General features: G+C 38.5%; 2 protein-coding genes across 4 annotated transcripts in view; one reads left to right on the top strand and one right to left on the bottom strand.

Moving 5' to 3' along the window:
* Positions 1 to 24,971, top strand: part of LOC131688987 (transmembrane protein 170A) — a 31,028-nt gene extending 6,057 nt beyond the window's left edge. For all 3 annotated transcript variants that reach the window (XM_058973696.1, XM_058973694.1, XM_058973695.1), the window contains one exon: positions 22,920 to 24,971. In XM_058973696.1, the coding sequence (XP_058829679.1) occupies positions 23,403 to 23,795 (393 nt within the window). In that variant the 5' untranslated portion in view covers positions 22,920 to 23,402 and the 3' untranslated portion in view covers positions 23,796 to 24,971. The remainder of the gene's footprint in view (positions 1 to 22,919) is intronic.
* LOC131688009 (uncharacterized) lies at positions 6,170 to 8,019 on the bottom strand. The gene is made up of 4 exons (XM_058972133.1): positions 7,459 to 8,019; positions 7,205 to 7,401; positions 6,818 to 7,053; positions 6,170 to 6,760 (listed from the first exon to the last, which is right to left on the bottom strand). The coding sequence occupies exons 1-4, from the start codon at positions 7,791 to 7,793 to the stop codon at positions 6,170 to 6,172; spliced, it is 1,359 nt and encodes a 452-aa protein (XP_058828116.1). The 5' UTR covers positions 7,794 to 8,019.
* Positions 24,972 to 25,389: the final 418 nt, after the last annotated feature.

Genomic DNA, 25,389 nt, shown 5'->3' with positions numbered 1-25,389 from the left:
TTGAAAGGGGATGGTGAGCAGACACCGAAAATTGACCACCACCGCCATTTTGAAATCCAAGATGGCGACTTCCGGTTACCACAAAATAGTGAGAACCACCATCAATATGGGTGTCATTTAAAAGGAGATGGTGAGCAGATACCGAAAATTGACCACCACCGCCATTTTGAAATCTAAGATGGCGACTTCCGGTTACCACAAAAAAGTGAGAACCACCATCAATATGGGTGTCATTTGAAAGAGGATGATCAGCAGACACCGAAAATTGACCATTACCGCCATTTTGAGTTCCAAGATGGCGACTTCCGGTTACCACAAAATAGTGAGAACACCATCAATATGGGTATCATTTGAAAGGGAATGGTGAGCAGACATCGAAAATTGACTTTCACCGCCATTTTGAAATCCAAGATGGCGACTTCCGGTTACCACAAAATAGTGAGAACCACCATCAATATGGGTGTCATTTGAAAGGGAATGGTGAGCAGACATCGAAAATTGACCACCACCGCCATTTTGAAATCCAAGATAGCGACTTCCGGTTACCACAAAATAGTGAGAACCACCATCAATATGGGTGTCATTTGAAAGGGACAGACATCGAAAATTGACTTTCACCGCCATTTTGAAATCCAAGATGGCGACTTCCGGTTACCACAAAATAGTGAGAACCACCATCAATATGGGTGTCATTTGAAAAAGGATGATCAGCAGACACCGAAAATTGACCATTACCGCCATTTTGAGTTCCAAGATGGCGACTTCCGGTTACCACAAAATAGTGAGAACACCATCAATATGGGTATCATTTGAAAGGGAATGGTGAGCAGACATCGAAAATTGACTTTCACCGCCATTTTGAAATCCAAGATGGCGACTTCTGGTTACCACAAAATAGTGAGAACCACCATCAATATGGGTGTCATTTGAAAGGGAATGGTGAGCAGACATCGAAAATTGACCACCACCGCCATTTTGAAATCCAAGATAGCGACTTCCGGTTACCACAAAATAGTGAGAACCACCATCAATATGGGTGTCATTTGAAAGGGACAGACATCGAAAATTGACTTTCACCGCCATTTTGAAATCCAAGATGGCGACTTCCGGTTACCACAAAATAGTGAGAACCACCATCAATATGGGTGTCATTTGAAAGGGAATGGTGAGCAGACATCGAAAATTGACCTTCACCGCCATTTTGAAATCCAAGATGGCGACTTCCGGTTACCACAAAATAGTGAGAACCACCATCAATATGGGTGTCATTTGAAAGAGGATGATCAGCAGACACCGAAAATTGACCATTACCGCCATTTTAAAATCCAAGATGGCGACTTCCGGTTACCACAAAATAGTGAGAACCACCATCAATATGGGTGTCATTTGAAAGAGGATGGTGAGCAGACATCGAAAATTGACCTTCACCGCCATTTTGAAATCCAAGATGGCGACTTCCGGTTACCACAAAATAGTGAGAACCACCATCAATATGGGTGTCATTTGAAAGAGGATGATCAGCAGACACCGAAAATTGACCATTACCGCCATTTTGAAATCCAAGATGGCGACTTCCGGTAACCACAAAATAGTGAGAACCACCATCAATATGGGTGTCATTTGAAAGGGAATGGTGAGCAGACATCGAAAATTGACTTTCACCGCCATTTTGAAATCCAAGATAGCGACTTCCGGTTACCACAAAATAGTGAGAACCACCATCAATATGAATGTCATTTGAAAGGGACAGACATCGAAAATTGACTTTCACCGCCATTTTGAAATCCAAGATGGCGACTTCCGGTTACCACAAAATAGTGAGAACCACCATCAATATGGGTGTCATTTGAAAGAGGATGGTGAGCAGACATCGAAAATTGACCTTCACCGCCATTTTGAAATCCAAGATGGCGACTTCCGGTTACCACAAAATAGTGAGAACCACCATTAATATGGGTGTTATTTGAAAGAGGATGATCAGCAGACACCGAAAATTGACCATTACCGGCCATTTTGAACTCCAAGATGGCGACTTCCGGTTACCACAAAATAGTGAGAACCACCATCAGTATGGGTGTCATTTCATACACCTTTAAAATTTGAAGATCCAAGGAATATTAATAAACCCAAAAATGGATTGAAGTGAACCAAAAGCGATTTTATTGAAAATTAGCATTTTTTCGCTTTTTTCCTCATATAACCTATTTTAAAACCACTAAAATTAATATGGAATTGCATATATAATATTTTTATTGATGCGAGAAACAAATCACAACATTTTAATTTCGCGCGGGTCGATCATTCTTATCCAGGGGGTGGCATCCGTATGTTGATGTACAGACGTTGACAGTATCCAACATATAGTGGGCCCGGTCGCTTCTAGGCTCATACCTTCCATGCTCTTGCGCTTCTAGGCTCATACCTCCCATGCTCTTGCATTGGGTTGTTTTATCTTTATTGTCTTCATGCCTCATCCACGAAGTATGAAGTGTATGGTGCTGCATCCGTGATGACTCCACCACCTTTGACGTGAGAGTGTCTTGGAGTGCTCGAGTCGAATAAATCGTAGTTAAACTGAATCGGATAGCGTTTCCGAGTGAACGTAACGATTGAGCATTTACTCGGATATAAAACCATTCTGTTTAGGTCATACCACGTACTAAAGCTCTCCAGTTCACTCTGAAGAAACTCGGAATCGGTTTTATCCCGTATTTGTCGAAAGATTTTCATATCATGGGCGAAAGAAAGGCGGGGTCCTTGTAATTTAATATTGATGTCATTAAAGTAGAGGAGGAAAATTAATGGACAGAGATGGCTACCTATTGAGATGCCGGATGTAGTGAAGAATGGTGCAGATAGACAGTCCTTAATGCTGATTGGGAATTGCCTTCCATCGAGGAACCAACGCAGAAGTTGTCCATGAATACCGAGTTTGTGCAGCTTCGCTATTGCGACATCATGGTTGATTTTGTCGAAGGCCGAACCGATCCATGTGAATAGCATCAGTTCGAAATCCGTCAGTAAATCCATCGAGTACATATGTTGTAAACGAGAGCAGGTTGGTCGTTGTCGATCATTTAGGCATAAAACCGTGTTGTTGCAATGTAATGTTTGCAGTGAAAGAAAATCGGATCTAAAACGGCTACTACTGAACACCCCCTTTCAAACGTTACCCATGTTTATGATGGTTCTCACTATTTTCTGGTAACCGGAAGTTACCATATTGGATTTCAAAATAGCCTAATTGTCGATTTCCGATGTCTACTGACCACCCCTTTCAAATGACACCCATATTGATGGTGGTTCTCACTATTTTGTGGTAACCGGAAATCGCCATCTTGGATTTCAAAATGACGTAATAATCAATTTCCGATATTTACTGACACCCGCTTTCAAATTATACCCATATTGATGATGGTTCTCTCTACTTTGTGGTTACCGGAAGTCGCCATCTTGGATTTCAAAATGGCGTAACAATCGATTTTCGATGTCTACTGACACTTTTTAAATGACATCCATATTAATGGTGGTTCTCACTATTTTGTGGTAACTGAAAGTCGCCATCTTGGATTTCAAAATTACGTAATAATCAATTTCCGATATCTACTGACACCCCTTTTCAAATGACACCCATATTGATGGTGGTTCTCACTATATTGTGGTAACCGGAAGTCGCCATCTTGGATTTCAAAATGGCTGTAATAATCAATATTCGGTGTCTGCTAACCACCTCCTTTCAAATGACACCTATATTGATGGTGGTTCTCACTATATTGTGTTAACCGGGAGTCACCATCTTGGATTTCAAAATGGCGGTAATGATCAATTTTCGGTGTCTGCTGATCATCCTCTTTCAAATGACACCCATATTGATCGTGGTTCTCACTATTTTGTGGTAACCGGAAGTCGCCATCTTGGATTTCAAAATGGCGGTGGTGGTCAATTTTCGGTGTCTGCTCACCATCCCCTTTCAAATGACACCTATATTGATGGTGGTTCTCACTATTTTGTGGTAACCGGAAGTCGCCATCTTGGAATTCAGAATGGCGGTAATGGTAAATTTTCGATGTCTGCTCACCATCTCCTTTCAAATGACACCCATATTGGTGGTGGTTCTCACTATTTTATGGTAACCGGAAGTCGCCATCTTGGATTTCAAAATGGCGGTAATGGTCAATTTTCGGTGTCTGCTCACCATCTCCTTTCAAATGACACCAATATTGATGGTGGTTCTCACTATTTTGTGGTAACCGGAAGTCGCCATCTTGGATTTCAAAATGGCGGTAATGGTCAATTTTCGGTGTCTGCTGATCATCCTCTTTCAAATGACACCCATATTGATGGTGGTTCTCACTATTTTGTGGTAACCGGAAGTCGCCATCTTGGATTTCAAAATGGCGGTAATGGTCAATTTTCGGTGTCTGCTCACCATCTCCTTTCAAATGACACCAATATTGATGGTGGTTCTCACTATTTTGTGGTAACCGGAAGTCGCCATCTTGGAATTCAAAATGGCGTAATTATCGATTTCCCATATCTACTAACCACCTCCTTTCAAATGATACCCATATTGATGGTGGTTCTCACTATTTTGTGGTAACCGGAAGTCGCCATCTTGGATTTCAAAATGGCGGTAATGGTCAATTTTCGATGTCTGCTCACCATCCCCTTTCAAATGACACCCATATTGATGGTGGTTCTCACTATTTTGTGGTAACCGGAAGTCGCCATCTTGGAATTCAAAATGGCGTAATTATCGATTTCCCATATCTACTAACCACCTCCTTTCAAATGACACCCATATTGATGATGGTTTTTCCTGATTGGTGATAAATCATTTTTGAAAACATTCTTAGAATAAAAATGGAATATATATCCTCTCAGGGCAAAAGTGGTATATCTTTTTAACCCACTTTTGCGCTAAGGTTTTTTTATCCCATTTCTGCTCTGACTGGTACTTAAACCGGTTTTGCTCTAAATAAAACGTATACCGCTTTTGCTCGCAGCGAATTTTTAACCCACTCTTGCTCTCAGCCTCTCAAATAATGGTCGACAAGGGATTTGCTATTGAATCAGAATGCTTAGAAAACGGAATTCGCCTACACATACCTCCAATAATGCACAGTGAGCGATATTCTGAAGAAGATGCATTGCTGAACGAGTCAGTAGCAAAAGCGAGGATCCACGTAGAACGCGCAATATCTCGTATTAAAATATTTGGTGTATTGCAACGAAATTTAGATGCCAGTACATTGAAACACGTTGATGAAATAATGAATGTTGTCTGCGGGATCGTTAATATATCAGCGCCGATATTACGAGACGATAAGTTTTGAGCAATTCATATATTTTTTTCTGTTCCGCAATAATACATTTAACAGATATTTGATGTAACCGAATAAAAACATACTAATCATCTTACTGAGTTCTTTTGCTAAATCAACTATACTTCCGAGTTACATATAATAGTTCCACCTTGATAGTAAAGCCATGGCAAACAGGACTGTTATGCGTATCGTGGTAGTATATGCTGTTTCCTGTATGAATTATATGCACTACTTGAGTTGATGCTGAATGATAAAAATCTTCCGAAATCGGCCGCCGAAATGCTTAGCGTCGTTAAACTTTATAATCATCATCGTTGCCAATGAATCCGGGAGTTATTCCGGAAAATGTCCGAAAGAATTTCCTATGACTATGGTGCTCTTCAGCTGATAATACAGAACCTCCCACCATATCTAGACAAACACGTGAAAGGAGCATAACTCTTTGTTTACTTTATCTTCCGTCAATAAATCGGTCGCTTTTACGTTTGCTCCTTAATTCTTAGCATAATATGCTAGACATCAGAGGCCTTCGATATTTATTGAAACAATGTTGGGAAGTTTTGTGATGACGTCATTATTATCGAAAGAGAAAGTAAACACAGGGGCTCTCATTTGCGCTTAGGCCCTTTTCACATGTTTATCTAGATATATAAGAAATACCGGAGCAAGTTTATACGGTTTGCGTCTTCAAAGCTGTACTGTCTTCCTGTACTGCTTTATTATTCGTGTTTATCTTTTAACGACTTCTTGATATATCAGAGGACTTTATGGTTTAGTCTTATTAGTCTAATTGTAGGGTAAAATCGGTTTATTGTTACCTTTTTGGAGATACAACAAATTATCTACACAGTTTTGGCAAAATTTCTGAAAAATAATTTTTTTTTCAGGACATGCAGCAGTTCTTCTGCGAAGGTTTTATCGTAACCGACCTCTATGACAATAAAATCGTTCTCTTGTTTCGAATAAACAATGAAATCAGTTGTTTCACAGTTTAAAATATGCATATTAACCTGACATTGTGCATAATATGAGTGTTTCTTATTTAAGTAATATTTTGCATCTCCATCAATCTTCACGTATCGCTGTGTGGATGAGCAGTTTGCCATTATCCAGTGCAAATCATGTTCTTCTCCTGCAGCAGGACATTTTATCTCCAGGACAATTCGTGCCATGGTGTCCAAACCATCTGGACTACCTCCGATCCATGGGTCCTCGTATTTAATAACAAAACCAGTTTTTTTAATGGCAGGATTCCTTTTTTGTGCATAACACAAGAAAGCCGTCTCCTCAGTTTGCTTCCCATAGCGCGTACTTTTGGTTTGGAAGTTACTGGGTTTTAAATATTGGTATATTTTTTTCTCCCAGTTAGGTTTTGGATTTTTGGAGTAGGTGAACAGACCGTAGCATGAACTTGCAGTAATACGCCTAGATCGCTGTATTTTCCAAGCCTTATTATTTTGAGCGCATGTTTCCGTAGCAATCTGACATACCTGCTGCTGCGTAACACATACAAATTTTTCGTAGAAAACCTGGTGTGAATGATCAATGAAGTGAGTTTTAGCAAGTTCTGTCACATCATTTCCACTGAAAAGAACAGACTGCAACTCCTGCTCTGTACAATAAATGTCCGTATGTACATGAGCAATAGAGCTTATACCAGTACGAAATTGAATAATGTTTTCGTGACGTCCAACCATATGCTTAGCAATTGCGGATTGAGATGATACTGTAAAACATAAAGCATCAAGTAGAATCAAGAAACAATTTTTAAGGAGCAACTATACTGCCGTGACACGCATTAGAGTCCCATTTGCATAAGCAATCCATAGCATATAAGGCAGTTATGAGTACCACGGCAGTATGATGAGGAATGTTACCAGCGATAATCTTTCGAAAAGATTCTGAAAGTAGTTGCTCCTTCGTTCCAACGTCAACGCAAATGTTGGGTTTACGTTGCCTCACACAACATAAGTCTTGAATCAGTTTTGCACCCCAAAGACTTGTTTTTTCAATTTTTGAATATCCCCAAGCCTGGGCAGAATCCGTGCAGGAAATTTTTTCGAGTCTGTTGCATCTGAAATAGTAAAAAGTTTTTGAGTTGGATAATTAACAAAATATTATTTTCTCTTACTGGTTGATTCGCAACAAACACGCCACGATATGTTTACACCGTCTTGTACCAGCCTTACAAGAGCAATTCAGGTCCCAAAACTGGTGATTTTGACAAATTTTGAGTGACACTTCGTGTGGGATCCCTCCAGGATGAGAGCTTTGTAAAACATATCCTTTGGCATGGATATACATACCAGATCTGCTGGTGTAACCTATGCATACAATATGGTTAGCACTTAACACCGCTAGGCCTTCCCTTATCGGTCTAACAGAATCACCAACATACTCCAGCACATCCTCAAGTCGAATGACGATATCTTCTGCGACCGGTTCTAGATCTGAAATAAATAACATAACCTTCAAAATCGATTCGTATTTTACCTTCTAAAAATTTAATCGCGTGTGACTGTTTCACTAGCCGGATCTAGTTTTTCTTAAAGATTATCGATTTTTTTACCTGTTTCGTTCATAGTTGTAACAGATATAAATCTTTTCAAATCGCAATCGAATTAAAATGTGGCTGTATTGGAAAAAAACGTATCGAATTTGTCAAATGACTCACCATCATGCAGTTCCAATTCTTGTCACCATGAGCGCATACGTTTCTGTTGGATACGTCAATAAAAATTTACAAAAAAGTGAACGGTATCGAAACAGCGGTGAGCATAAATTTTCGTAAACAATACACTCTACGGAGAGAGTACGCACGAAAGGGTATATTTCCACCCAGTGCTAAATTGTTACCTTGACGGGTTACAAAGTCAAAGATTGTTTCGATGCAAAATCCAGTAATTAGTGTTTGGTAATCGTCAGCAAACCCGTAGGTTGGAAATCCAAGCTCCTTGAGTTTCTTCAACAAGCCATCGGCAACCAAGTTCCGTAACAAAGGTGACAGAACGCCACCCTCAGGACAACCGCAAATACTCAACTTCCGTATCTCAGCCTGTCGCAGTGCCGAGCAAAGAATGCGGTTACTAAGCATTGCGTTTATCCAACCCGAGATACATGCAGATGACCGCGCGTTGCTTCCAGAATAGACTGGAAGGACATTATCAAAAGCACCCTCAATATCTAGGAATACACCCAAGCTAGATTGTTTGAGCGAGAAAGCTTTCTCAATGTTGTAAACAACATCGTGAAGCAGAGTGATCGTGGATTTCCCACGCTGATATGCATGTTGCATTTTCTTCAGTGGATATTCAACAAAACTAACGTCCCTAATGTTATGATCGATTATCCGTTCTTTCCAAAGAAACGAATTCAAGCTCCCCCGTCCCCCTTTGGGAATAAATCTAACAGTTACTTCTTGCCATGCTGTCGGTATATACCCGGTAGCAAGACTGGAAAGCATAATCTTTTTCAGGACCTGTTTGAGAATATCAAATCCCTTTTGCAGTAGCACAGGAAGTATTCGATCTTTTCCGGGTGATTTGTATGGAGCAAAGCTGTCAACTGCCCATTTAACCGATTCAGTGGAAACAAATGTGCGTGCTAACGCCCATGAGTCCGAATCACCAGAATGAGTGAAAAATCTGTGAACATGATTCAGCTCCAGATCGATACAACCTAGAAAGTGTGAGTCGAAGAATCAATTAAGAACATCTTTTTCGTCCGTCACATATTCCTTCGATTTTTTTTAACCTGAATGTCTCGTGCCATTAGCGCAAAGTTTTTGCCAGCCAGCCCACTCTGCAGCTCTAAGACATTTCTTATATGCACTACAAACTGACCTAGAAGCCCTGGAGTCATCACACTGATGCCGGTTCCAAGCTATTCTCATATCCTTCTTCATTCTTTCAAGCTCGGCCCTCCACCAAGGGGTTCCCCTAGTCGATTTAACAGTACGAAGTGGAAAAGCTCCTTCGTAGGATACTATTATGAATGAGTTTGTCGTTTCCACAACGACATCAAAGTCTAATTGACTAATTGTTGAAAAATATCCATGAAATTTAGTCGCCAAGTTTTCCGAAAAGAGTTTGTAGATTTGGGATTACGATATGTTAGCACATTGAAGGTGACATCAAAATGATCGAAAAATTTATGATTGGAAAGAGACGGTTCAGTTTCATTTGGAACCTGCCAATTTCCCAGTTCATGCAAAATTCTATCAGAGCAAAGCGTTATGTCTAACACTTCCTCCCTCCCAGACCTCGCAAAAGTTGGTCGGTTTCCCACATTCAGAATATGGAGATTTGTACTACAGGCCAGATTCGATTATCCGTAGGGTGCAGAAAAATTTCGCTTCGGATAATCGAATCATCCGGATAATCGAATCAAAACAATTTTTTTTTTCTCTTCATGAAATATATTTGTTATATGTTGAAAAACAGTATCTAAGGTGCATGCATCAATGTTTGACTCATGGAACTTTTTTTTTTAACAATCTGTTTTAATAACGAATATCGATCACTTTATATTCTATAAAGTGATAGACATATAAGAAAAATAAGTTATATAGCCAAGTTATTTTATTTTAAAGTATTGTGTTCGATTGATTGGGACACTTATGTTTGGTCTCTGGTAAATTCTCTGCGTGAATCTTCAGTTATCTTAATGCTGGTTTCTGTAAATTCAGACAGAAAAAAACAACTAAATTTATGATTACGCACTACTGGTTTGTATATAACAACACAACTTTGGGAATTCTCTAAGGGCCGATTTCGTCACCCGCGCTTAACATTTAAACCAGGTTCACCAGTACGTTTCAATCCAGCTAAAGCGTAACGCGAGGGTGAAAAAACCGGCCTAAAGAGAAGCAACACGCTAGATTCCACTGAGAAGCTTTAAAATTTGTTTCAAAACCGTCCGAAACTGGTCCAATAATGGACGCTTGCTGAACGGTCTGCTGGGCGTCGCTTAATGTTGGTCCAACGAAAGACCAGCAATGGACGATTGTAAAACATGGATTTTTGCACACGTTACAAGTAAAAAAAAACCAAGGATCGTGCGTTGTTCAATCAGCAGCATGCGCTCTAGGGCTTTGGAGAGCCACTTGGAAACTAGCTGATTCTTGGTTCTTGGAAATTTTTAGCTATAAATATGGCCAAACGCATTCAGTTTGTTATACATCATCGCACAGTAAACTTTTTTCTCTTGTTTGCTTGGTGGAAACATCATCCAGAATCTTCATTTGGCCATTGTCCAGCGTTCTACATAGCCGAGTCACTCAAAAGGATGTTCCGTGAATCTACTTCGTAACGACATACTAGCGCTGTTCTACAGTGAAGATCCTATATTATTAGTCCCCGGGTTTGTCCGCCTCCGAATTTGTCAGCTTTTTGACCCGATTTTGTCAGCCACATTTAAGACAAAGTCTTGTGGTTTGATTCTCTTATGTTATATGTTGGGATTAAAGTAAAAGCCTTTTACTTAAGTGTGCTAACAATTCCAAATGTAGATGTTCTTAAAGTGATTAAAATGCTTCGATTTTTGTTAACTGATGCGATAGTAGACTAATTCCGAAGAGTTAAGTGGGGTTTTATATGATACTTTAGATAGTTTCAATCAATATGAAACACATATATTCAGATTTTGTCAATCTTCAATACATAAATGGGACTGACAAAATCGGTCATTATATTCATTCTAAAAATTACAGAAAAAATCACAGATTTTAAAATTTTGTTCTTGTAGTAATTGGTCGGTGTTAAGTCAGACCGAACTAAGTCGCAAAAGATCAACAAATGAGATAATGATAGTAATAGATAAAGAATTTCATCAGCGACATTCGACTTTTGCCAGATTTGAAATATGTAACAATAAACAAGAATTATGGCAGGGGTGGGCGTAGCGTAGTTGGTAAATCGATTGCCTTGTACGCAGCGCACCTGGGTTCGAGTCCCGACCCCGCACATAGGGTTAGAAATTTTTCACAAGAGATTTTTCTAACCCGAAGAGGCGAATGACCTTATGGTTAAAACCTCTATAATTGAAATAAAAAAAAAAGAATTATGGCAAAAATTTATTTTCATTTATAATGTAAAGGATGCTGCGATCCAAACTTTAAACTCGTTTTTCTCGAAATCAATATTTTGTCACTTAGTCCGGTCTGACTTAACACCGACCAATTATAGCTGACATCTACAGGAAATTATAGTTTGTAGCCAATCTATTAGGTGCATAAAATTTTATAGGACACTGCACTAAATTGAAAAATTTGTTTATTATATGAAATTTCTTTATTTTCCCAAATTATTGTAATTTTTACGAGAGTTTAAAATTTTGTGCTTCCAGGAATTGTAGCTGATATCAATTTCAATCGATTGTTGTATTTAAATATTGGGATAAAAAAAGTTTGTTTTTGTGAAATATGCGATATTTTGTGAGAACATAAAATTCTGGTCTTCCAGAAACTGTAGCTAGTACACCCAAAACAAAAATCGCTTGCAATAATTATAAGCGACAATCACTTGCAAATAATGTTAGCATCGATTGCAAAAACGCTTGCAATTGTTGCAAGCATTTACAATCACTTCATCTCTCGTTATACGTACATAAGTTTCTTCAACACACTGTCAAAGGATTACCACCACATTCACGTGCCTATACTGGGTTTTTTAGCAACGCACTGCGAGTTTTTATTTTATGTCTACTTTTTATTCATTCCTCACCAACACCATTAAATGCAGTTTTGTGACTTATTCATTACACACGAGACGGCATCAAATTGCGGATGTGCTGATTGTACGAGTTTTAACGCTCTATCCACATGTGCTAAGGTAGAGCAGTGCCTATAGTCAGACGATGCACAAGGACGTGAGTTCGAACCTGATGCGTCCATTATTTTTCATTAATCATGAAATCATCCAAGTGTTTATATACGACTTTTACCCACTCATAACTATCTGATAACAAGGTTGGATGGATTAAGTATTGGTTAGTGATCTGCCCGTATGTGGCTCATTTTCAATGCCAGCAGTCTTTTTTATCTAACGCATATTAGTCACCAATACACAGACACCGCTAATACATAGGCAAAATTAGTTTTTTCTGTTTCTTGCATTACATGCAAGGAAGCTTCTTGCAATTTTTGCACATTACCAAAACGCTTGCAATTTTCGCTCGTATTTATTGCATTAATGTAAGCGATTCTTACAGGGTACGTTTTGGGTGTAACAATTATAATTGATTGGAGTACGAAAATATGTAAGTCATCGCATCGAATTCAAAATTATATGTCTAATTAAAATTTCTGTATTTCTACGAAGTTTTCATTATTTTTTAGAAACTGTAGTTGGTAGCAAATAATAAATTATAAATGTGTAATGTAGCTTGAGAAAAAATAATGTGCCGATAATCGAAACAATTTGTTCGGATTATCGTACTACGGATAATCGAATCATTATCTACGGATAATCGAGTTACGGATAATCGAGTCTACGGATAATCAAGACTACGGATAATCCAATATGGCCTGTACTTATGTATTCCATCAGTTCGGAGCCTCTTAGATTGATGTCTGAGCTGCCCCAAATGATGTGACGAGCATTCGCATCACTGTCGATAATGAGCGGAAGCCCATTTCTGCTACAATATGATACAACGCTTTTGAAATCATCAGAAGGAGATGTCTCGTTATTCGGTAGATTTGCTGAACAATATTTATATAATTTGATATATATATATATATATATATATATATATATATATATATATATATATATATATATATATATATATATATATATATATATATATATATATATATATATATATATATATATATATATATATATATATATATATATATATATATATATATATATATATATATATATATATATATATATATATATATATATATATATATATATATATATATATAATTTTTGTCTACGTTGCCGACAGTCAGAGTAACTGTGACAACACAGATATCGCGAGTTGTGAGTTTCTATATGAGACACGCGTCAATTGAAAAAATGCAAGCACGAGGTATTTCACGTGGGTTAGTCATGCCTGTCTTGTTGTAAGCAATGAAGGCAGAGTTAAGTAACTTTCCAAAATAGAAGTTTCCTGTAGGGAAATACGGTTCTTGGACCAATGCTATGGAAGCTTTACTTTCCTGCATGAGTCGAGATGAATTCATAGTTGCTGTACGTTTATGCTAGAGATTGATTTGTGTTATTATAACCATTGTTGATTAGAGAACTGTACATTTCATTTCCAACACAATTTGCCAACAACTAGAGGACACCAAGCAAGTTGCGATGCCATATCAGGTTTAAATGGGACACGATCATTTGATTCCACGATTTATGTCCTCGGCACGGAACTACACTTTGACTTAGGGTCTCCTACTTTCAGTCGTCTCCTACGACATGGGAGCAGGAACCCAGTGGCTCAATTCTTGGCCGGATACCACACGGCCTCTGGGCAGGTTCGTCTGTACACACCGAAATTTGATAATCGAAAGCCAGCAAAACTTCACCGAACTACCATCAGCCGAGAGTCTCAGCAAACCCCCAGCCAACAAAAATACAGCAAAATTAAGCGGATCATTGGCGAAAAAACTTCGCTGCGTAGAGTGAACGTTCCGCTGCGTAATGAAGCATACTGGGGAGTTCGTCCGGCTTTTCCCAGGCACCAGTTCGCCATTGACAATATTTTAAATCCCCTCAACATTTTTAATCATAGCACGGGTCGCATGACACTATAGAATTGGCGTTTCCTGTTTGGTGGGTTTTTACCACCGGTACAGGTAGTCCGTAGTGTAATTCTTAATCAGTTGAAACAACCACTACCGACACTACACGGCTTATCTAGACTGTTCGGCGAAAAAAGCTGACATTGCAGTACAGCTTCCATAGATGGCCGAACAGCCGACCATGCCTTCAAAATCGTTAAACCATATTACTTTCGATTTTGGCACTTTACACCAGACGCTCCCCTTAATGGTTTCCATGAGACCAGTGTGACCTTACTAACCAACCTGTAACTCCGGAATCAAAAGTCAATATCGAATGAAGTTCAACAGCAGTCAAGGGGATTACTGTGTCTTTCATTTGAAATCAAGTTTGTAACAATCGGTAGAGAATTCGTTGGGGAATGGGTGTGATATTAGCTTAGAAACTTGGCGAATTCCCCGGGGGCATCAAGAACCGTCATACAGTGATGGCATTTCACTCTAGTGATGCACTGGCGCGTAAGTGTGATACCTACACAGAGGATACAATGATCTCACACCACAGAAAAAAGCAGAACGCTCTTTCTTTCGGAGCTGTATAGACCGATTTCAAGTGTGCGCTGGTGTTGAGGTAGTTGGGTGCGAGATAACCGTGCTCTCTTGCTCTTTAAATTCTCTGTGGCGCGCTCAGATAAAATCACCACCGCGCGCGCCCCAGAGTCGCTGTGGTGTATTCACTGGCGTGGTTTCACTGGCGTGTATTCACTGGCGTGTGATCTTTGGTTTGTTTTCGTCTTACAAGCGGCATTGCGGGTGAGATTGATTTGATTTGCACAGGTTGTTGCGTTGTGTTGTGTGGATGGTGGTGGCTTATTTCAAGCTTATATGATTTTCTACTGAAGATTTCATACAAGTTGCTTGGTAAAGCGAACGAGTTTATAAAGTATTGATAAACTACCTGCAAAACTAAAAGTACTCGGTCCTTGGAGCAAATTGGGAAAACTTTTTACGTATCATCGTATAGAGAGTTTTATAATGACCAGAGGCACCTGATATGCAAACTCGTGTTATAAGTATTAATAGTTTTATTATAACTTAATCCTACAAGTTTAAAACGAAATCTTAGATTTCGTCGACAGGGTTGACATATTCAGTAAAATTAGGTATACGCTTGTGGCGATAATTAATTCACATACAACATCACAATTGAGCGTACACCCGTTATTCATTTGTTCATTTGTCTATTATTTTGCGTGGAAATCGTTTAAACAGCAGGCGAAAGCGAATGTTTCAAGAGCATGGGAGCTAGGAACGGGATTCTGCGCGTCAATGAGCGAAATAAATTGGCTCAGTTTCGGGGTCAAGAAAAAAGGCCACTAGTGTTCACGCTTATTTTAAATGAACAATGAATCTTGTGTTCCATAAAAGGATGTTATAAATGGGTCATCAGCAACAATGTTTATGTATTCTAGATTTTTGCGTCAGTTAGTATTTTAGACCGTAATTATAATGCACGGATTCATTGCACGTAATATCAACAGCAAAACAAAGTATTAGGTATCTGGTAGTATCTGTCGGAATCTCTGTCAATCTCTATGAAATTTTCGTATTTTAAAATAACAAGTAAGGTGTTTCCTCAAGTTTAAACAAGCGATTTTTGTGTGATAAATTATTCCTCATTATAACTTTCTTGAATGAGGTGTTTTATCAAAAAGGTACAAGGAACCAGTGTTGGGAAAATATCAAAATATCAATGTTCACAACAGAATCTTTTCATAGCCGATTTTCTAATAAAAAGTTCACTGATATAAAATATCGCTACGGAAAAAATCGTCAGTGAACTTCAAGAGTGCCGATGTTTGGGAACATTATTCGGTTCAAGCAAATATCGGAAGAAGAAAAAATCGCTCGCGAACTTTTATATCAATGAAAATATAGAAAAAAGTTCGCCTTATGAAAACATCTTCCACGATCTTCGAACAGGGGATTTCCGAGGGATTTCCAACGATTCCAAAAACCTGTAGATTAACATGATAAAAAACTACGTTCTATAATATTACGGCGATAGCTCAATGGGATAAAGCGTCAGGCTACTTTAGTGTCAACGAAGCTTTCTTCTGAAGCCACCGTGTGAAAAAAAACTTTTCGTCAATCGATAGAATTAAAATGGGAAAGAATTAAAATGGTGCTTGAATGGTATGTTGTCAAAATATATATATGGAAAAAAGCAAATTCTGGTATGGTGGCCCTCATATTTCATACTCGGTCATACAACCCGTTGTTTGTATGACCGAGTATGAAAGTTTCACATACAATCATATTTTCAATGTGATGTGCAAAGCATCACTAAAAGCGTTTTTCGCTTCCGAATGTCTCTTTTTCGATGTTGCTTTGGGCGAACATTCTTTCAATAGTTTTACTGAGGCAGAAGTTCGTGTGCGAACTTCGATGCTAAATCATTGAATATTTGTCTCAAGAATGATACATTCGGATGCGATGTTTGGTTTCACAGATTTTTGTTTGGAAATGTTCTGGGAAAGATTGATTCGCGAATGAACCTGGAATGAACTTTTATTGATTATGATTTTCCCAACACTGCTAGGAACAATGAAAAGTTCCAATTGCAAGCTTGGAAATTTGCTCAAAAACAGTTGTAAAAATGCGTTGAATGTTGAGCTCCCTTGCACATATAGTTGAGCTAGTGTATCTATAGTTGCATGTCCCATAGGAGCCGTAATTAGCAATGGCTACATTAATGATACATGGTAGTGGTAATGGTACAAGAAGTTTCACATACATAAATTGGTTAATAAACAATCTTAACATTTTTATCATTTTTGGGATAAAATGCTTTCGTTTAATATATTGACATAGCCCATAGAACTTTTCATCGATTTTTTAGCAGAATTTTCACTCAAATATTCTAGTTCTTTGCACGAATACCAAAGATACGTTGAACGATTTCCCATATTTGCAATTAAAATTCAAGGGCAGTTCATAAGCCACGTAGAACAACTTTCAACATTCTACTTTTATTGCACTATATTATTAGTCTAACTAATGCTATCGTTGTAATGCAGTACAAGTGTAGATTTTCAAAAAAAATTATATTAGAATTAGAACGAAATATAATAAAGTGCAGAACTATTAAACTATTACGTACTTACTTGGTTAGCATTACAAGAGCATTCGAAATTGATAAATTTTGAGAAGAAAATGGAATATATTGAGGATAATTAGTATTGTCTGATATAATATTACTAAATATCCATAAAAACTTATTTCATCATGAATCAAATCCTATATTTCTGTTTATCAGAAAATTTGAATCACCTAATTGGACTAAGAATAAAAATCAAGGAAGTGTACTCGATTCGAAGTGTATGCATGAATACTTACAGGTGAATTGATTAACATATGTATAGAATACGAAGTTTACGTTAATATTTGGGATAAACGTAGATCGTATTCCTTTTTCGGATCGAAATGAAAACAAAAGCACATCCTCACGTCACGAAATCAACTATAGGTTCAAGATTTACACAAGAAGATTTTTCCCTCTCGCAGGTTGATGGAATTGACGGTATTGTAAACATCATCAAGCCACAATAGATTCAATAGAGTTATCTAAATATAAGGACCTTCGCTCTTTTTAGTTTTTATTTGCACCAAGTTCTACTACTAAAAGTTAATTAGTTCTCATGTTAATAATCCACCAAACATTATGACTACTGAGGATTTGATTTATATAAGAAGCCCGCTTCAAGATGTTGATTACAATACACCTCGATAGTGGTGTGTCGAGGAGGCCGGGAGGGCTGATATGAGCCTTTTTTCTGTTCTATACCTTTCCTCTATTTACCAGCTCATAACCAACAATCAACCAATAACAAATAGATAATTGAGAAAGGATGTGCTATGTGTGGTGATTGGCTATTCAAGTATTAGTAGTGTTTGAAGTACTAATGTATGTCTCATGTGATGATCATAACTTCAGCTGTATCTTGTACCTATCTAATCTATTACGTCTCTCATATATTGTCTTTTATTTCTTCTTTTCGAGTCTTATACTGCCATTATACACCCGCCTTCGGCTGAGTCAACAAAGATGGTGATAGTGAACGTCTTAACACTCACACATTCGCAAACGCGGTCTCAAGCATGAACCTATAAAAAAAGCCCTCGCGCACGCGGTTACGTATCGATCACGTCCGGAAGTCTATCCTTGATCCTAGAAGTCTAGGTCCATGCCTTCAGCTGGACCAATTAAGAAAATACGCTCATACCTATTAGACAACACGTCTCATGGCGACATGACCGGGAACCCTATCGATATAAACGATCCCACTCTCTGCCAGAATTCTAACCGCGCACCGAAAATTTAATATCAGACTCACGGTTCGCGCGACCATTCAAGAACATACGTTACAAAATCACGTCAGCGCACAAACGTTAGAGCCCCTCGCGATTTTCCAAGCAACCTACGCCCACGAACTCGCAAACGTGATTACACCCCGGTGATAAGGTGAAAATCTCAGCACTCATAAACTTAGCAACACGATCTCAAGCGTCAACCTACAAACTCCCGCGCTCGCGCCATCATGAATCGGGATCGTTCGGAAGTCTCTATCCTCGGTACCAACAATCTAGGTCCTTGTTAATTAATAAAAAAAATAATAAAATTGAAAAATAACTCCCATATCCACTAGACAAAACGTTCCATGGCGACATGACCGGAAACTCTAGTGATATAGGGTAACTCTCTCCCTGTCAGAATGTGATCCGTGCACCGAAAGCTAAAGATCGGAATGACGGTCCGCGAATATATGAATGGCCGCAGGGTTTCAAAATCGAATTTATACACGCGAAGTCACATACGCGCGAGCACACGCGACAAACACGTCAACATACGACCGCTTAAGCCCTTTGCGATCATCTACGCACACCTATGCCCGAGATCGCGTAAACTTGATAACACTCCGGCAATTGTGTGAACGTTTTAGTACTTACGACGTTACAAACGCGGTCTCAAACGCGAACCCGCAAGCGCGCGCGATCATGAATCGGTCACGTCCGGAAATCTTTAGCCTTCATTCTAGCAATTTAGGTCCATACATTCAGTTGGATCAATAAAAAAAAATAAAGCTCATATCCACTAGACCACGCGTTCTACGGCGACATGAATGGGAATTCTAATGATATGTAAGAACCCACTTTCTTCTGGAATCTGAACCGTACACCAAAAATCAAAAATTAAGTATCAGATTCACGGTCCGCGCGCGATCATTCTAGAACACACGCGAATATACGAAAGGCACACGGTTATCAAATAGAATTTATACACGCGAAGTTCATACACGTTAGCACACGCGACATACAAACGCGCACGCGACATGCAAACGAACACGCGACATACAAACGCACACGCGATCGAGCACGTTAACGTACAAATGTTCGAGCCCTTCGCGATGATACACGCGATCGCGAGTCCCTACGCCCGCACATACCTGAACCGTACAATGAATATCACATTCAGAATCACGGCCCGCTACAATTGGCCTAATGCAGTGTTTTATTGGGTTACATTGCCTGTCTCGTCTGCAAATTGTAGTATGTGATTCTGACGGGGAGCCCTTCCGAGAACCTAGCTCTACAGCTCCAGTAGGACAACTCTCGAAAAAAAAGGGATTTACACAAGAAGATTTTTATTCGGTGAGGTCATAAACATCCACTGATACATAAACTTAATATTATAAGTTTTACAAATTATAAAATCACGGTAAACAGATAAAAGTTCCTTGGAACAATTTAGTATGTTCTGCAAAGACGGTGGATTTGCCATTTTGAGCTTCTTTGCTATACTCGTACCCGTACTCGTGTTAGGTTTTAATATTAATTCTCTCTCTTATTATTCCATCGCATGGAAATTCGAGAGAAAACCAACTAATTTATTTAAATGATGGCACAGATGAAAAATGCCGTCAAAAGATTCCAGAACTAATTATTGAGGGGTTACACCACTATAGAGCACGAAAAATAGGCATATTTCGGGAATTTATCTTGACGCAATAATGAGATGAATCGAGATCTTGTTTAACTTTCCGGCAGTGCGCGATGCTCTAAAAATCTAGCGAAATCGTCTTAGCGGCTGCTCGTTCAGTGGGCCATAAGCGCGACTTTCGGAGGGTTAATGAGATATATAACATAAGTAATGAATTGCAAAAAAAGATTTATTCGAGTAATTTCACCACAAGATGGCGGCTGTGCAGCACTTTCCCGTCGGGAAGTTTTTTTTGGAAGGGGTCCACGGCCAGAACTCTATGTCCCGTAATTTTTGATCCAGAGCCAAAAACCAAAGCTTTTTATGTCTTGATTTTTTGCGAAATGGCACATTTTTTCGTCGAAAAACGCTGAAAATGTGTTAAAAATCGACACAGAATTGCTTATTAAAAATTATGCAATGAAAAAATTAAATCCCACGTACATCGCTGGAGAAAGTAATCTTGAACATGCTGTAAAAATTTTAAGCTGATCAAAAATCATTTGTTCGAGTTACATTTCCGGCCAGATCAAAAAATAAAATTATTTCGAGAAAAACACGATCAACGTTTTCAGTATACTCGAGGTATACATAAGAGGCGTTGCGAAAAATTTGAATATTTATTTATTGTTTTCGCGATTCATTTTTTGGAATATCATTTTCAGCATCCTAAAGTACCAGTAAACAAAATTCAACCAATAAATAAAAATTAAATGTTTTAAAAAATCTACAGTACTGCAACCCCTTGAAAGCACTGTACCGGTCAAATAGAAGCGCTTCTAAATTGGCACGTCATTATTTTTAATAACGCGCTACAGAAAAAAAAGTAACAATGTGAATTCTCGTGAAATTTATCTTGTTTTATATGGACTTTATCTTGGAAAAGTTGGACATCGGATAAGCCTCTTCTCGCGTGAGTGAGAGAGAATTACAATGCCTGCGTATGATAATAATCGAAAACGTGTGTAATACCAGGACATTATTTGTAATGGATCACTTTACTTTTTGGCGTCGCCAAATTCGCAATCAAAATAAGTTAACTTACCATTGAGTTATTCAGTCGAACAAAAAATAGGCCTAATGTGGATGTACAAATCCCGTCTTACATCTGTTATACGATTAATCTGATACTACAGATCATTATAAAACTTTGTTTATACCAGTCGATACATTGATACGTAAAACGTTTTCCTTGTTTGACCTTAGGCTGGAATACTTCAGGTTTCCCACGGTAGTGTAACAATACTCTATAAACTCGTAAGCTTTACCAAGCAACTATGAAATCTTTAGTATAAAATCATATAAGCTTGAAATAAGCCACCACCATCCACACAACACAACGCAACAACCTGTGCAAATTAAATCAATCTCACCCGCAATGCTGCTTGTAAGACGAAAACAAACCAAAGATCACACGCCAGTGAATACACACCAGTGAAACCACGCCAGTGAATACACCACAGCGACTCTGGGGCGCGCGCGGTGGCGAATTTATCTGAGCGCGCCACAGAGAATTTCAAGAGCTCTTCTCCACACTCTATATCGTTCCAGTGTTGGGTGTATGAAAATTTACCTCTGCCATCAACATGCGCTTACACATATCAAATACGGTGGTGTATATGAACGAAAGAGAAGCGCTCTCGTTTTGCTTGCCAGAGTGTGGGGAGTAATTTCAATTTCTCTTTACTGCACAGAGGATAGGGACATCACTGCCGTCATATGTGGCCAATGTAGTCGATGCTAATCATTAGTGATCTAGACCCGCAAATTTAAGTAATGTTGCACCCATTTTAATATGTGTTACATCATTCGGACATCATGGTGGTTCAAGTTTATATGGGAATTTGCTGTGTGACCGCACTCTTCAACCCGTAACTCCGGAACCGGAAGTCGGATCAACTAGAATTTCAATAGCAGCTTATGGGTGCGTTATACCTTTCATTTGAAACTTTGTGTAAATCGGTTCAGCCATTTCTGAGAAATTTGTGTGAGTTTAAATGACATACACATACATACAAATAGACATTTTCCGATCTCGACGAACTGAATCGAATGGTATATCCAGACCTCGGTTGAAAGGTCGATTTTTAAAATGATTGCATAGCTTCTCTTTATATGAGAAAGGCAAAAACATGTCAACTTTGCCATTAATCTTTTCCAAATGAATGAATATTTTTTAACAAAAAAAAATAACTTAGGTAATTACAAAAATACTTCCCAAATAAAAAAAGTTTAAGATTTTAATATGAAAACTTTTTTTTAAGCATGCACAAATATTGTTTGATTTTGACCATTTATATAACAATCTCCTCTTAAGCCGTTTATGTAGAATTATTAATGTGATAAGTATGGCACCATAGTGATTAAACAGAAAATGCAGTTTTGATATTCACCCCCACCCCTATATTAAATATAGAAACAATATAGGAGATAATTAGACAATGTTTGGGATTGGGCTTCCACTGTCTCGAAATAATGAAGCTTAAATTAGTGTGATTCTAAATTCGTTATGAAATTTGCGTTTTGACTTCGTCTCATCAGAATACGACACTAACTTAGTTAACGGATTAAGCTAGCGCCGATTTAACGCTAGCTCCAAAAAACGGAGACACAATTTATGTTCCTGAGCAAACTCCTAGTCAAGTGTGATGTCCCGCATGAAAAGAAGCTCATTTTTCCAATTTTCTCCATAATGGAGAAAAAAAAAGTTTTTACCAAAATTGCTCTTCACTAAGGGGAAATATAGCATAGTGTGATGTAACCAAAATGCCATTTTTAATCCAAACTAATCAATTTTTTTTCCAACCGTACCTTACAGAACCACACAATGGTGCACAGTGGTGCGTACTTTTCGCACTATCTGCTGCGACCACCGCCATCATCAATAGGAATATCTCAGCAGCTGTCTGCCAGTAGCTTTCGCCATCGGAAATCTACTACCACTAGGAAGTACTACTTGTCATCATTGCCGCGGCTTGCGGAGACGTCAATTGTAACCGATAGAACCAATTCAAGCCCCACTTTGCTAGCGCTGTCATCACTGCTATCACTAGTGTTGCCCTCGAACGAAGAGGAGTTAGCGCCGGACAATCAGCATCAGCTAGCGAATCGAATGCAGATCGGGTCTATTGTTCAGTCGCCACGGAATCGTTAAATAAATTTCCTTATATCAGACGAGACTGCAGTTCGTTGGGTTCCAGCGCCGCCACAGGAGTGTGGTGGGAGCGAACCAGAGATTAGTAATAATAGAGTTCTTAGGGATTAGGACGAACGAACCTATCAGGGTTTTTCGGAGGAAGCGATGTATTCCGATACCATCGCGGAACTGGACACGATAGCCAATGTGATCGGTCTGCGGGGTGTTGGTACTAGTACTTTAATTAAGTTTGTGGATATGTGGTACCATGTGTTCCTGTGGGCTCTGTTCTCATCAATCGTCATTCACACCGGTGCAGCGGTGATCGCATTTGTAACGCTGCGCAAACATAAGTTCGGTCGATTTTTCTCAATTTTTATTCTGGTTATGGGTGTGGTCTCTCCGGTTACCGGAGGTACCGTTAGCAGTGCAACCATTGCCTTTGTACATAGAGCCTCGAATCTACCGATGTCGCCCATCTTGGCAATGGTGTATGGCGTAGGTCAGACTATACTGTCTGCCTGTCTCGGGTTTACGCGAGTACTAGCGACATTGTAAATACATGTATCCGTTCTTACGTGGTTATTGTATTAATACACCAGAACTAAGAAGACCACTGAAAAAAATAACTCACACATGCAAATCTACACACATCTAAATTATTGTACTAGTAGAAATTCTAAATAGAACAGAAAACAAAATAGGAAAATGTTAGTCATTTTACGATAGACCAGGTTTTTATCAAAATGCGAAAGAGAAGAAGAAAAAGATAAACATACGTAGAGGCACTCCGGTGAGGAGAACCTTCCTAATGGCCATAGAGGACAAGATATGGTTATTAATAATAAAGTCAAGTCAGCAAACTGCTAACGAATAAGCTGATACTAGCTTAGCGTAAAAGAAACTGGAAAGGGAAGCGAATACAAAGCGAAAGAAAACAACAAGAGGAATAGTGATATATACCTAAAGAAATAATTGAACCTAATTAGTAGCAAAAAATAAATGGGATAATCTAAAGCTAGTTAATGGAATCAAACGCCACTATAACGAAACCTAAATGTGCTATCATTATCACTATCAACCAACAAAGAAAACAAAACCAGAACCTGCACTTTCGATATCATTTGGCCCAAGCTTCCCTATGTTCATCAACGCATACCCCTCGCCTTCCTAGAAGATTCACTTTGCCCAACATATCTATAATAGCAGCAGATGGAATCAATTATTTATTTATAATTACTGTGCTTTTTGTCATGTTTCTATTCCCCTACGTCCCGCAGCATCCCCTTGTGAGGAGTAAAGTAGCTTTGCAGAGTTTCCGAGTGTTATTCATATTTGTTCCCCATCATTCTGAATCCAGCGATCGTTTCTAATAGGAGTTGTGTATTTTGCTCTCAATAGTTATAGTAGCGATGTATGTATATTTTGTTTCGATATTATTATTCCTTGAAAACAAGCGAACATTTTAGTTGCTAGGCAATAAAGTGGGAATCAATAATATGGTTTAGTAATGAAAGGGATTGTAATTAAAGAAGAGACATATTAGGCGAACAAGGAAAGAGATGGTGAATATTGTGTTAAGCTGAAGTCAAATTCTCTCTAAATTTAAAAATAATCAAGATATATTAAATATAAGCAAAAATACAACAAAACAAAAAAACTCCTTGATGCTTAGAACGAAGCAGGTTTTAATCATATTGAATAAATGAATAATAATAAAAGTCAGTAAATCGACATTGTAGGCTGTAGTTTTCGTTAAATTTTTAAAAAGAAATATTTGAAAAAGTTTGCAAATAATCCATTGGGCGTAGATTTTTTTTTGTAACATCTACTATGAAATCGATTTTTTGTATCACCTTTAATACAGGATATCCAATATTTCAACTTCTTGGCTAGTTTGAGATTTGCGGGTCCCGGGTTGGCGTTTAACACAAAAAGCACCAAATATCTAACGGCGAAACACAAAGCTACTCGAGCGATGACGACAAGGGCGCAAACACGATCGAGGGATAAGGCAGACTGAATGATCATCAAGCGAGTGAGGGTAAACCTGATCATTGCTCACCACTAAGAAAGAAAATTAATATAAGAAGCGGAAAGCAGTGCGCCCAGACTTGTCTGCAGAAATAATATATGACTACTTTTTCTATTA

The sequence above is a fragment of the Topomyia yanbarensis genome, chromosome 3, assembly GCF_030247195.1.
Source record: "Topomyia yanbarensis strain Yona2022 chromosome 3, ASM3024719v1, whole genome shotgun sequence".
NCBI lineage: Eukaryota > Metazoa > Arthropoda > Insecta > Diptera > Culicidae > Topomyia > Topomyia yanbarensis.
Note: the sequence above shows the minus strand (reverse complement) of the source record. Positions and strands in the feature narration are given on the sequence as shown.

Coding starts and splice junctions, on each gene's coding strand:
- LOC131688009 (XM_058972133.1), bottom strand. CDS start 7,793: ATGTTATTTATTTCAGATCTAGAACCGGTCGCAGAAGATATCGTCATT. Junction 7,054..7,204: donor TTTTCGAAAGATTATCGCTG/GTAACATTCCTC, acceptor TATGTTTTACAG/TATCATCTCAATCCGCAATT. Junction 6,761..6,817: donor TATGTGTTACGCAGCAGCAG/GTATGTCAGATT, acceptor TGGAAAATACAG/CGATCTAGGCGTATTACTGC.